Genomic DNA, 14,243 nt, shown 5'->3' with positions numbered 1-14,243 from the left:
CAGTCCTTCAGGTGTAGGTGCACCCACTATGCTGTTAGGGAGGGAGTTCTAGGATTTTGCCCCAGCGACAGTGAAGGAACAGCGATATATTTCCAAGTCAGAGTGGTGAGCGACTTGGAGGGGAACCTCCAGGTGGTGGGATTCCCAGTATCTGTTGCTCTTGTCCTTCTAGATGGTAGTGGTCGTGGGTTTGGAGGTTGCTGTCGAAGGAACCTTGGTGAGTGACTGCAGTGCATCTTGTAGATGGTACACAAGGCTGCCACTGTTCGTCGGTGGTGGAGGGTTTGAATGTTTGTGGAAGAAGGAGCAATCAAGCGGGCTGCTTTGTCCTTATCATAGAATTTACAGTGCAGAAGGAGGCCATTCGGCCCATCGAGTCTGCACCGGCTCTTGGAAAGAGCACCCTACCCAAGGTCAACACCTCCACCCTATCCCCATAACCCAGTAACTCCACGCAACACTAAGGGCAATTTTGGACACTAAGAGCAATTTTATCATGGCCAATCCACCTAACCTGCACATCTTTGGACTGTGGGAGGAAACCGGAGCACCCGGAGGAAACCCACGCACACACGAGGAGGATGTGCAGACTCCGCACAGACAGTGACCCAAGCCAGAATCGAACCTGGGACCCTGGAGCTGTGAAGCAATTGTGCTATCCACAATGCTACCGTGCTGCCCTACGTGCTGTCCTGAATGGTGTCAAGCTTCTTGAGTGTTGTTGGAGCTGCACTCACCCAGGCAAGTGGAGAGTATTCCATTACGCTCCTGACTTGTGTCTTGTAGATGATGGTCAGGCTTTGGGGGGGGTCAGGAGGTGTGTTACTCGCCTTAGGATTCCTAGCCTTTGACCTGCCCTGTAGCAAGTTGTGAAGGGTCTGGAGATTAGAAAATGAGTGCTGATCTTATTGCAACATATAAAAGGTACCGAGGGGACATGACAGGGTGGATGCTGGGAAAATGTTACCCCTTGTGGGAGAGACTAGAAATAGGAGATGAAGTTTAAAAATAAAGGGTCTCCCATTTACAAAAGAGATGAAGAAATTTTTTTTCTCTGAGGATCGTTAGTCTGTAGAATTCTCTTCGCCAGAGAACAGTGGAGGCTGGGTCATTGAATAGTTTAAAGACTAAATAAGATAGATTAGTGATTGTTAAGAGGGCAATATAATAATTATTATTACTCCCTTAATAATCTTTATTAGTGTTCCAAGTAGGGTAGCACGGTGGCGCAGTGGGTTAGCACTGTGGCCTCACAGCGCCGAGGTCCCAGGTTCGATCCCGGCTCTGGGTCACTGTCAGTGTGGAGTTTGCACATTCTCGCTGTGTTTGCATGGGTTTCGCCCCCACAACCCAAAAATGTGCAAGCTGGGTGGATTGGCCACGCTAAACTGCCCCTTAATTGGAAAAAATGAATTGGGTACTCTAAATCTTTTTTAAAATTAGTGTTACAGGTAGGCTTACATTAACACTGCAATGAAGTTACTGTATAAAAATCCCCTAGTCGCCACATTCCGGTGCCTGTCGGGTACACGGAGGAAGAATTCAGAATGTCCAATTCACCTAACAAGCATATCTTTCGGAACTTGTGGGAGGAAACCGGAGCGCCAGGAGGAAACCCACGCAGGCATGGGGAAATCGTGCAGACTCCGTACAGTCAGTGACTCAAGCTGGGAATCGAATCCGAGTCCCTGGAGCTGTGAAGCAACCATGCCACCCACAGGGAGTAGACGGGAAAGTAGAGTTGAGGCCACAATCATATCAGCCATGATCTTATCAAATGGCAGAGGAGTACGTGGGTCCAAATGGCAGAGGAGGCTCGTGGGTCCAAGTGGCAGAGGAGGCTCGTGGGTCCAAGTGGCAGAGGAGGCTCGTGGGTCCAAATGGCCGACTACCAACTGCTAATTCCACCATCATACAGGTGCCAAAGATGAACCAGGTAACGTGCCTCAACGATACCTTCTGGTGGTCTTGACATCGATCATTATGAAGTACTTCAAGAGGTTGGTCATGAGACACATCAACTCCCATACTCCCAGAATGCCTAGATCCACTACAATTCGCATACCGCCACAACACAGCAGACGCCATCACCCTGGCCCTAAACTCATCCCTGGAGCATCTCGACAACAAGGACTCCTACGTCAGACGCCTATTCATTGACTACAGCTCCGCCTTCAACACCATAATCCCCGCCAAGCTCATATCAAAGCTCCAAAACATAGGACTTGGCTCCTTCCTCTGCAACTGGATCCTTAATCTCCTTATCCACAGACCACAATCAGTAAGGATAAACAACACCTCCTCCACAATATTCCTCAATACTGGGGTCCCGCAAGGCTGCGTACTTAGCCCCCTGCCATACTCCCTATACACACACACAACTGTGTGGCAAATTTGGCTCCAACTCCAAATACAAGTTTGCTGATGACACGACTGTTGTGAACGGATCTCAAACAACGATGAGTCAGAGTACAGGAGGGAGATAGAGAATCTAGTGGAGTGGTGTAACGACAACAATCTCTCCTTCAATGTCAGCAAAACTGAAGAGGTAATCAATGGCTTCAGGAAGCAAAGTACTGTACACACCACTGTATGCATCAATGGTGCCAAGGTGTAGATGGTTGACAGCTTCAAATTCCAAGGTGTGCACATCACCAACAATCTGTCCTGGTCCACCCATGTTGATGCTACCACCAAGAAAGCATAACAGCGCCTATACTTCCCCAGGAAACTAAGGAAATTCGGCATGTCCACATTGACTCTTACCAACTTTTACAGATGCACCATAGAAAGCATCCTATCTGGCTGCATCACAGCCTGGTATGGCAACTGCTCGGCCCAGGACCGCAAGAAACTTCAGAGAATTGTGAACACAGCCCAGTCCATCACACGAACCTGCCTCCCATCCGTTGACTCCATCTACACCTCCCGCTGCTTTGGGAAAGCAGGCAGCTTAATCAAAGACCCCTCCCACCCAGGTTACTCACTCTTCCAATGGGCAGGAGATACAAAAGTCTGAGAACACGCACTAACAGATTCAAAAAAAGCTTCTTCCTTCTGTTACCAGACTCCTGAACAAGCTTGTGGACTGAACTGATCTCTCCACATATCTCCTCTACTGAATAGTACTGCACTCCTGTATACTTCACCCAAAGCCTGAGTCTATGTATTTACAATGTGTATTTGTGTATGCCCTATGTTTTTTTTCTTTTTTCATGTATGGAATGATCTGTCTGGACTGTACACAGAACAATACTTTTTACTGTACCTCAGTGACGTGACAATAAAAACAAATCCAAATAATTTGTATGTTCTTATGTTTGTGTGACTGGGACTTGAACCACTGTGGAAGGGAAATTAATGAGTTGCCAACTTAGAAGCATGCTGGGCTTTTTTTAGCACAGGGCTAAATCGCTGGCTTTGAAAGCAGACCAAGGCAGGCCAGCAGCACAGTTCAATTCCCGTAACAGCCTTCCCGAACAGGCGCTGGAATGTGGCGACTAGGGGCTTTACACAGTAACTTCATTTGAAGCCTACTTGTGACAATAAGCGGTTTTCATTTCATTTCATTTCATTTCAAATGCTCGACTATAGTTCAACACTGCTTTTGAACGAAAATAAGTAGGTCAGGTAACATAAACAAAATACTGCTTAATATTTTGGTCTCGGCCTTATTATGAAAACACACTGTCCTCCGGAAGATAACAAAATGTGTACTCGAGTTGTTTTTAGCCAAGGGCAAGAACAAAAGTACTACGTATTTCAACTTACGTACTTTCCAAGGTCTATTTAATATAAACATGGCTGTTTACTTCAAGCTGTTATTTCAGACTATAAAAATATGCTTTCTTCAATCGAATCTCAGAGGGCGATGCCCTTGCTATGCAGCCGGAACTCTCTCTCCACAAATATATTTGTGTAAATAAATTTCCTTAAATCGAACCTCAAGGAATTTGTCTTTATTATCATTTCCACGACAACCACCTTCTCATTCAGAGGCAACAACCGACCAACTGACCCAAGGCAAAGGAGATGGTAATGACTCAGAATCATTCTTTTGACCATTTAATCTCTCTTGTCCTCAACCTAATGGAGACATTCCCTTTTGTTCTGTCAGCACCTTCCTGGTGTTCTTGCTTAAAATCTGTCACATCTCTAGCTTTCTCAAATTCTGATGAATGGGCAATGCTTGAAACTCGGTTTCTATCTCCAGAGATGTTGTTAGACCTGCTGAATATTTCCAGCATTTTCTGTTTTTATTACAGATTCCCAGCGTCTGCAGAATTCTGCTTTTAAATTTAGATTCCCATTGTTTGTTTTGTCCCTGTCAGTGTTAATCAGCTATGCCAACCTCAGGGCCAATTGTTATTTGTGTTCAAATTATGCAAGATGGATGGATGCAAGTACCCGATAAGCACAGTGCAGAATATGCTAGAGCTTCTTCAGAATGCCAGGTTAGAAGGACGTTTGAAGTTCTTTTAGCTTTTATTCATTATTTTCCTTCAGTTTTTCTTTTAAGGACGTAACATCATCTCATCATCACCAATGCAATTATTCAAAGATAAGGTATGCACCAAGCAGTGTATTTCCTCTTTGAAAGACACCCCAAAGCTAGACATGGGCAAAAAGGGACAGATCAATCAGGTTTGATGCTTCGCTATTCCCAACTGTGAAATCAACCCAACAATACAACTGCAAAATACTGCAGGTGCTGGATATTTGAAATAAAAACAGAAAATATTGATAACACTCAACGGGTCTAACAGGATCTGTGAAGAGAGAAACAGAGTTAACGTTTCAGGTCTGTGAACTTTCATCAACCTGAAACGTTAACTCGGCAGATACTGCCAGACCTGCTGAGCATTTTCAGTCTTTATTTCAACACTCCATCAAGCGTAGAGCGCAGTAACAATGAAAGAGCAGCAACTGCGGGACATGCAAATTTTGTAAAACAACAGATTAAAAATAACAAGAAAATGTGCAAACTATCCATTCTCGATATGTTTATAATTACCTGTGATAATGTGTTAAAATCAGCAAAACCACTTCCAAATGAATCATTTCCAAACATTGAGACAAAGGGGTCAGCAACTGGAACACAGGAAGATAATGTAACCATTAAAAATGTTAAGTTTCATTACAAAAGACATCATTTTATTTTTCTTGGGTCAGTTTCATTGAAAAACATCAGTCATGCCAGCAACAGTGAAATGCAATACATAGAAACAAATCAGGTCTAGAAGGCTCTGGAAAGTCTTCTCCAGATAGTTTATGATTGCAGCATAAGATTGGCTAAAAGAAATTGGTAAAGACTAATGTTCGCTATTAAACATTAACTTTGTTGAAAAAGATAGAATTAAAGCTTTCAAACCTTTTCTTAAAAACTTGGTTCTCAGGAAAATATATTGACACATTTTTAAGCCATTCAAGTGTACATTCACATTGAACATTTATTGCGTCATTACACATTAAAGTGTGCATTCACATCTATTTTATGAATGTGTACATTGCATGATATTTTTAAAGGCCGTTGTACTATTTATCCCTCAACCACAAAGAGATCATCTTATCATTATAATATTGCTGTTCGTGGGACCCTGCTGAGTGTAAGTCGACTGTTTCCTGTAACAGTGACTAAACTCCAAAATACTTAATTGGCTGGAAAGTGTTTTGAGATGTTGTGAGGCTGTGAAAAGAGACAAATAACTGCAAGTTCTTTCTCTTACATTCAAATTTAATAAAGCCATTATGCACTTAATTATACACTTAAATGAGTAGCATATGGAATAGAACATACAGAGCAGGAGGCAGCCATTCGGCCCATCGCGTCTGCACCAGCCCTTGGAAAGAGCACCCACTTAAGCCCACACCTCCACCCGATCCCCTTAACCCAATAACCCCTCCTAACCTTTTTGGTCACTAAGGGCAATTTATCATGGCCAATCCACGTAACCTGTACGTCTTTGGACTGTGGGAGGAAACCGGAGCACCCGGAGGAAACCCACTCAGACACGGGGAGAACGCGCAGACTCAGCACAGACAGTGATCTAGCGGGGAATCGAACCTGGGACCCTGGTGCTGTGAAGCCACAGTGCTATCCACTTGTGCTACCATGCTGCCTGCAATAATTGATAAATTTTGATTACATGATAACACCTTGTTTCCATGAGGTATGCATTCATACATTCATGTGAATGTGTGTGCTTGAACTGGAAGCAGTGCAGTTCAGGGGGTTGAGCCAGCTTGCTTGATTATGATCTCTGGAGTTAGCTGGACCTAGGAATTGGGATGGGAGTGGATGAAAAGGAAGAGGGAGTCCTCGCAGCATATTTGAGAGCATGTTAGTTGAAGTTCCAGCCTGTGGGTGGTGTGGTGGATTCAAGATAGAGCCTGCTGGCCTTGGAGGTTCAACCAAAACGTAAAGCTTTATTTAGAAGCTGCTCACACAACAGGGTGCGATGTTAGACTGCCCGTTTGCCTGTGCAAACGGCCGGTGATGTCCTCTCTGATGACGTCATACAACCATTCTCTTAAACTGCCCCTGTTCAGTTACAAGGGTGTTTGTGAGAAAACACCAAAAACACTGTAAATACACGGCAGGTGGGTAGTTTGTTTTGTACAAGTGCCATTGACACGGTTTAGCCACAAATCCCAACTTCAGTAGAAAACACCTTGAGCACAAAAGGAAATATACTTCACTTTTTAAAGATCTGCCACCATGGTGTGAGACTTTGCACTCTTTCTCTGAAAATAAGTCTAGAGCATTCAGAAATGCTATACAGGAAAAGATGCAGTGGCCATCTAGCCTTCCTGTACAATTATAATGGCATTTGCAGCATGATATAGACTTTCCCTACCCAACCAGAGCTGTACGATTTCTTGGGAGAGGTGAAAAAATGATTTTTTTTAAAACCCAGGAAAATTATGGGGGGAAAAAAATCTGGAAAATGTATTTATGAACCCATTTGACAATCAAAATATTTCAGGACATCAAAGGATACTTATCTATCTAAGGCCCCTGGCAGTAACAAGCCCAGTTTTCACTTGAAGCAATTCAGTGAATCAGCATTTACTGCTTAAGCTGGCAACTTATTCTACTAGACCACCATTCTCTCAGAAAAGAAGAACTGCCTAATATCTAACCTAGTCCTGTTATTGCATAAATTCTAAGCATGGCCCCTTTTTTCTCCCGAGCCTATCTCGTTAAAGTAACTGGTCCACACTTAAACAATCTGGTTTCTTTTTCTTTAAATTTAGAGTACCCAATTCATTTTTTTTCCAATTAAGGGACAACTTAGCGTGGCCAATCTACCTAACTTGCATATCTTTTGGGTTGTGGGGGCGCAACCCACGCAAACACAGGAAGAATGTGCAAACTCCACACGGACAGTGACGCAGAGCCGGGATCAAACCTGGGACTTCGGCGCTGTGAGGCCTCAGTGCTAACCCACTGCGCCACCGTGCTGCCCACAATCTGGTTTCTTAATGATTTTATAAAATTACTCAAGTCTAAGATATTATAAAGTATGAAAAATCAGTTATTTGAGTCCACCTAGGTAAGTAGAGACTGAGAAATAATCTCATGCCATGCAGTTCCACTGCATCCTTTCCAAAGCCTCAATATCCCCCAAGAGATTAAAACACTATTCCAACTGAGACCGAAGCAAGGTTTTATAGAAGTTCAAAATTATATGCTTTGATTTATATTGGAGTGACCGGTGAATGTAACTTGTAAACAGTATTTTCTTCACCTCATAGTCCTGGCTCTGGAACGTTTCAAGCTGCTTGTTACTGTTTGAAGTTACTTTCTTCTGATGGGTTGCAGCAGTTATAGTCTGATTGGCCAAACTCACCACAATGACGGCTATCCCACCCACAAAATGCTGCCATTGTTTTCAAGGTGCTGAAATCCTAATTCCTTTGCATCATACAACATTTCAGCAGACAACCAGTAAGCATTCACCAAGGAAGCAAAATACACAAATGATTAAAAAAACACTTGCAAAAACAACGGAGGAGAACCAGCAGGGAGAAAAGAGAGGGGGACACAAGCGGGGTAGAAAACACGGGGGAAGACAACAGTCAAAACGGATACAGCAAGATGGAAGGAGGACAAAAGAACGAGAAGAAGGAATGGTCCAAAGTTCAAACTCATGTAAATAAATGACAGAAACTGCCCCCCCCTTGTAAAAAATCTTTTTCACTGTGTGTGTATTTATACTATGTATTGTTATGGGTCAGGGTTTAGCGAACCCCTAAGTGTATCATGGAGTTCACCTGACCCACAACTTTTAATAGATTGTGGTATGGGGAGCACACGGCCCACTCTAGAGGTGTGGTACAGCAGAAATGGAAAAGTATTTTTAAAGCAAAACAATGTTTATTCTATGAACTCAAGTTAGCCTTTTTAAAACCAACAGTGAATATCTTAGCAACCATTAATTCAAATACACCCCCAAAGAATACAACACTAAGTAATCCTTTAAGCTGTCCTTTTAACATCCAAAAGGCTTAACCTTTAAACAGAAGCACATCAGGGTTTACATTCAATACTGAAAACATTTAAATTTCTGAATTCACCAAATAATCAAGAGATAGTCCTTCATGACAGAGAGATCAACAGTACAGCTGCTTTGGCTGACTTCAGCTGCAACACACTGAAAAACGAAACTAAAAAAACAGACACACCCAAGCTTTTCTCAAAGTGAAACTAAAAAGCAGAACCAGAGCTCAGCTCCACCCGCACTCTGACATCACTGCAGTAACATGAGCAGCTAACCATTTCTTAAAGCGACATTCTCATGACACCTCCCCCCAAGAAAAAAAAACGCATCAACTTCAAGATGGTTTCATTTTTCACCTTTTCACTATCCTTTACGAAATGCTTTAAATATACTTTATCATTTAAAAAAAACACACGCAAACAGGTACAATAATATAGTCCATTTTTTTTACATTCTTCCTCCAATTGAAATCCTTCATGATTGACAGTCTCTTTGAACAAGAAGGTCTCTGCACGACCCGTCCATTGCACTACGCCTTGGCATTTCTCTTTAAAGTCAGATACTTTAGTTCAATCTGAACCCAGAGTCCCTTGCAATTCTCCAACACAGGAGCATTGGTTATCACAGCTTTCAGGCCGTCAAATGCCTGTCGAAAGTCCGCTGTCCATTGAAATTTTAGAAGTTTCTTCAGCAAGTCCATCAGTGGAGCAATCACGCTACAAAACATTTGCACAAATGTTCGATCAAATCCACTCATGCCAAGAAATCGCATTATTTCCCTTTGTCTCGAGGGTATCGGAAACTCCTAAAGGAAAGTGACTTGGGCTTTTCCAAATTCACTTTTGGCTAGGTTTATCACCAAACCCGCCTGAAGTCGATCAAATACCTCCATCAGATGTTTTACATGTTCTGTCCATGTCTGGCTGAAAAATGACCAGATCGTCGATGTATACCGCACAATTGGGTAATTCTGAAACGACTGTGTAAGTTAACCATTGAAATGTGGCTGGGGCATTTTTCATGCCAAATGGCATAACTTTGAATTAGTATATACCATCTGGAGTCACAAAAGCTGAAATCTACTTCACCCTTTCGGATAAAGGTACCTGCCAGTAACCTTTAAGTAAATCCAATTTGGAAATAAAAGCAGACTGTCCCACTTTCTCAATGCACTCCTCCAAATGTAGGATAGGATAAGAGTCCGTTCTTGTAACTGCATTAACCTTTCTATAGTCCACAAACAACCGTTGGGTACCGTCTGGTTTAGGTACCATCACTATGGGTGAGCGCCATTGGCTGCAAGCCACTTCAATTATTCCATTTGTAAGCATACTCTCAATCTCTCTGTTAACCTGTGCCAATTTTAAAGGATTAAGTCTATATGGATGTTGTTTGATTGGAACAGCATTTCCCACATCTACATCATGTATAGTCATTTTAGCGCTTCCCAATGTATCTCCACAAACTTGCCCATGTGATATCAATAACTCTTTCAGGTCAGTTCGTTTTTCCTCTGGAAGGTAACTCAACAATTTTTAAGAACATCCTCTTTTTCCAATTTAATTTGAGGTGTGTCAAATTCACAGTCATCTGGATTTGGTTCGTCACTTTGAGTTAGAATCATTAAACCCCCCTCCTTTTTCTCTCATTCCCTTTCAAAGTACCTTTTAAGCATATTCGCATGACATACTCGGTGAGTCTTCCTTCGATCTGGTGTTCTTATCACATAATTCACCTCACTTAATTTCCTTTCAATCTGATAAGGTCCACAAAACCTAGCTTTTAAAGGCTCTTCTACCTCTGGTACCAACACTAAAACTTTATCTCCACTGGCAAAACTACGAACTTTGGATTTCTTGTTCGCGACCCATTTCATCACATTTTGTGTAACTTTCAAATGCTGTCTAGCCAATTCATCTGCTCTATTTAATCGTTCCCTAAAATTTGACACGTAATCCATTAATGTAATTTCCGATTTCTCACCCACCAATTTTTCCTTAATCAATTTAAGTGGTCCTCTTACCTCATGATCAAAAATTAGTTCAAAAGGACTAAATTTGGTTGACTCTTTAGGTGCAACCCTAATTGCAAACAGTACGAATGGAATTCCTTTATTCCAATCCGCTGGATAATCTTGACAATAAGCCCTCAACACTGTCTTTAATGGATTGTGACAGGGGCATTGGAGGGGAGATTAGTGGCGCTGTTAAGTGTATACGGTCCCAATTGGGACGATGTGGGATTCGCGAGGAAGGTGTTTGGGGCTATTCCCGACTTAGACACGCATGAGCTGATTGGGGGGGGGGGGGTGGAACCTGGTGCAGGAGCCAAGGTTGGACAGATCACGGCCGCGCTCGCTGGTCCCATCAGGGGGGGGGCGAAGGCGCTGGCTGGGCTAATGGTGGAAATGGGAGGGGTGGACCCTTGGAGGTTCCTGCACCCAAGGGAATGGGAGTATTCGTTTTTCTCAGCGGTCCATAAGGTATACTCGTGGATCGACTTTTTTGTGGTGGGGAAGGCTTTGCTGGCTGGAGTCAAGGGGTCGGAATACTCTGCAATTGCAGTGTCAGATCACGCTCCACATTGGGTGGATATGGTGCAAGAGAAGGGGGCAGCGCAGAGACCGGGGTGGAAACTGGATGTGGGGCTTTTGGGGAACCAAGTATTCTGTGAGAAAATTGAAAAGGTAATTAAGGAATATGTAGGTTTCAATTGTACGGGTGAGGTGTCAAAGGCAGTCGTCTGGGAGGCTCTAAAGGCGGTGGTGAGAGGCGAGGTAATTTTGTTTAAGGCCAGGGTGGATAAGGAGGAGAGGTTGTAGCGGCAGAGGGTAATAGATGAGATGTTGGAGGTAGATAGGAGGTATGCAGAGGATGGGGACCCGGCGAAGCTGGAAAAGAGGAAGGAACTACAGGCGACGGCGGTGCGCCAACTGAGACGAGCAAGGGGTGCAGTTTATGAACATGGAGATAAGGCGTATGTTAGCAGGTCAGCTCCGGAGGGAGGCAGCGGCAAGGGAAATTCTTCAGGTGAAGGATAGGGCAGGGAAGTTGGTGGTGGCCCCAGTGCTGATTAACAAGGTTTTTGAGGAGTTTTATGAGAGGTTGTACAAGTCAGAGCCACTCGGAGGAGACCGTGAGATGCAGGAATTTCTCGATGGGTTGGAGTACCCGAGGCTAGTGGAGGGGGACAGGGCTACATTAGAAGGAGCAATAGTGGAGCAGGAGATAAAGGATGCGATTGGGAGGATGCAGTTGGGGAAGGTGGCAGGGCCGGATGGGTTTCAGGTGGAATATTATAAAAAATGTAAGGATAGGTTGGCACCCCTGATGGTGGGGATGTTTGAGGAGGCGATAGGGAAGGGGGTGTTGCCGCAAACCTTGGGGCAGGTATCGATTTCCCTGTTACTAAAAAAAGATAAGGATCCGACGGAGTGTGGGTCGTATCGGCCCATATCACTTCTGAATGTTGACGTAAAAGTGTTGGCGAAGGTACTGGCGGGTAGGCTGGAGGAGTGCCTTCCGAAGATGATAGGGGAGGATCAGACGGGGTTCGTGAAAGGGAGGCAGCTGTTTTCGAACATTAGGAGGGTTTTGAACGTTGTTATGGCACCGGCGGAAAGAAAGGAAACAGAGGTAGTTGTGGCATTGGACGCCGAGAAGGCGTTTGATCGGGTAGAATAGGGGTACCTGATGGCAGTGTTGGAGCGGTTTGGGATTGGACCAAGGTTTGTGAACTGGGTAAAGTTATTATATAAGGAACCGAAGGCGAGTGTCCGCACTAATAATATCAGTTTGAGATATTTCTCTCTCCACCGTGGGACGAGACAGGGATGTCCTATGTCCCCCCTGCTGTTTGCACTTGCGATTGAGCCGTTGGCCATCGCATTGAGAAGTTCGGGAGCATGGAAAGGAATAGCGCGGGGGGGGGAATAGAGCATAGGGTGTCCTTATATGCCGACGACTTGCTGCTGTATGTGTCGGAGCCGAGTGCGTCGATAGGAGGAATATTGGAGCTACTGCGGGTATTTGGGTCTTTCTCGGGGTACAAGTTGAACCTGGACAAGAGTGAGTACTTTGTGTTGTCTCGGCCGGGGGTGGGGGCAGGGGTGGGGGGGGGGGGGCTGCCATTCCGTAGAGCAGGGACTCATTTTAGGTATCTGGGGGTGCAGGTTGCCCGGGAGTGGGGGAGGCTTTGCAGGTACAACATCACTAGTTTGGTGGGGAGAGTGAAAGCCAATCTGGCAAGGTGGGACGGCCTTCCTCTGTCACTGGCCGGTCGGGCACAGGCGGTTAAAATGAATGTGTTGCCGCGATTCCTGTTTATTTTTCAATGCCTACCGATTTTACTGCCAAAGTCTTTTTTCAGGGAGATTGAGGGAAGGATTACCTCATTCATATGGAGAGGGAAGGTAGTCAGAGTGAGAAAGGTGCTGCTACAGAGGGGAAGGCAGGCAGGGGGTTTGGGTCTCCCGAACTTGTTGTACTACTACTGGGTGGCGAATGTGGAGAAAGTGCGGAGCTGGGTCAGAGGGGTGGATTCTCAGTGGGTCAGAATGGAGGAGAGTTTGTGCAGGGGGTAGGGGCTGAAGGCACTTGCAACAACGCCGCTCCCGATAGCTCCGGGGAAATATTCAGGGAGTCCGGTAATAATAGCTTCATTGAAAATCTGGAGGCAGTTTCGCCAACACTTCGGGTTGGGTTTAGGGTCAAGGGAAATGCCAATTCGGGGGAACCTCAGATTTGAGCCAGGGAGGTGGGATGGAAGTTTTCGGAAATGGGAAGAGAAGGGGATTAAGACGCTAAAAGATTTGTTTCTTCGGGGTCGGTTTGCAGGATTGAGGGAGCTGGAAGCGAAGTATGGGCTGGAGCAGGGAGAAGGGTTTAGGTACATGCAGGTTCGGGATCTTGCCAGGAAGGAGATACAGAGCTTCCCAGAGGAACCGGCCTCCACATTGCTGGAGGAGGTGTTGACGACAAGGGGATTGGAGAAGGGAGCAGTGTCAGCGGTGTACGGAGCTATTCTGGAAGAGGATAAGGCACCACTGGAAGAGATCAAAGCAAAGTGGGAGGAAGAGTTGGGAGAGGTTATAGAGGAGGGGGTCTGGTGTGAGGTGCTCCAGAGAGTGAATGCCTCCACCTCATGTGCGAGGTTGGGGCTGATACAGCTGAAGGTGGTATATAGCGCGCACCTCACGAGGGTGAGGATGAGCCAATTTTTTGAAGGAGTAGAGGATGTGTGTGAGCGTTGCGGGGTGGGGGCGTGAATCACGTTCATATGTTTTGGTCCTGTCCAAAGCTAGGGGAATACTGGAAGGAGGTGTTTAGGGTAATTTCCAAGGTGGTGCGTGTGAAACTGGACCCGGGTCCCCAGGAGGCCATATTCGGGGTGTCAGACCAGCCAGGGTTGGAAACTGGGCGGAGGCAGATATCATAGCCTTCGCCTCGTTGATCGCCCGAAGGCGGATCCTGCTGGGATGGAGAGCAGCCACCCCACCCAGTGCCCTGGCGTGGCGGGGGGACCTGTTGGAATACTTGACCCTTGAGAAGGTTAAGTTCGAACTGAGGGGAAGCTCGGAGGGGTTCTACAAGTCATGGGCACTATTTATTATGCACTTTCAAGAACTGGATAACATCGAACATTAGTTTTGGGGGGGTGGGGGGAGGGGGGGGGGGCTGTGTAGATTAAGGGTGACAATGGGTAATCCCTGATTCCTTTTTGTCATTTGTTTATGTAAAC

General features: G+C 45.1%; 1 protein-coding gene across 2 annotated transcripts in view; it reads right to left on the bottom strand.

Annotated features, from left to right (window-relative positions):
* eps15 (epidermal growth factor receptor pathway substrate 15) overlaps nt 1-14,243 on the bottom strand; it is a 341,920-nt gene that overhangs the window by 64,254 nt on the left and 263,423 nt on the right. For both annotated transcript variants that reach the window (XM_072510904.1, XM_072510905.1), the window contains exon 22: nt 5,015-5,091. In XM_072510904.1, the coding sequence (XP_072367005.1) occupies nt 5,015-5,091 (77 nt within the window). The remainder of the gene's footprint in view (nt 1-5,014; nt 5,092-14,243) is intronic.

The sequence above is a fragment of the Scyliorhinus torazame genome, chromosome 7, assembly GCF_047496885.1.
Source record: "Scyliorhinus torazame isolate Kashiwa2021f chromosome 7, sScyTor2.1, whole genome shotgun sequence".
Lineage (NCBI taxonomy): Eukaryota > Metazoa > Chordata > Chondrichthyes > Carcharhiniformes > Scyliorhinidae > Scyliorhinus > Scyliorhinus torazame.
This window is presented reverse-complemented; position numbering and strand designations above follow the sequence as displayed.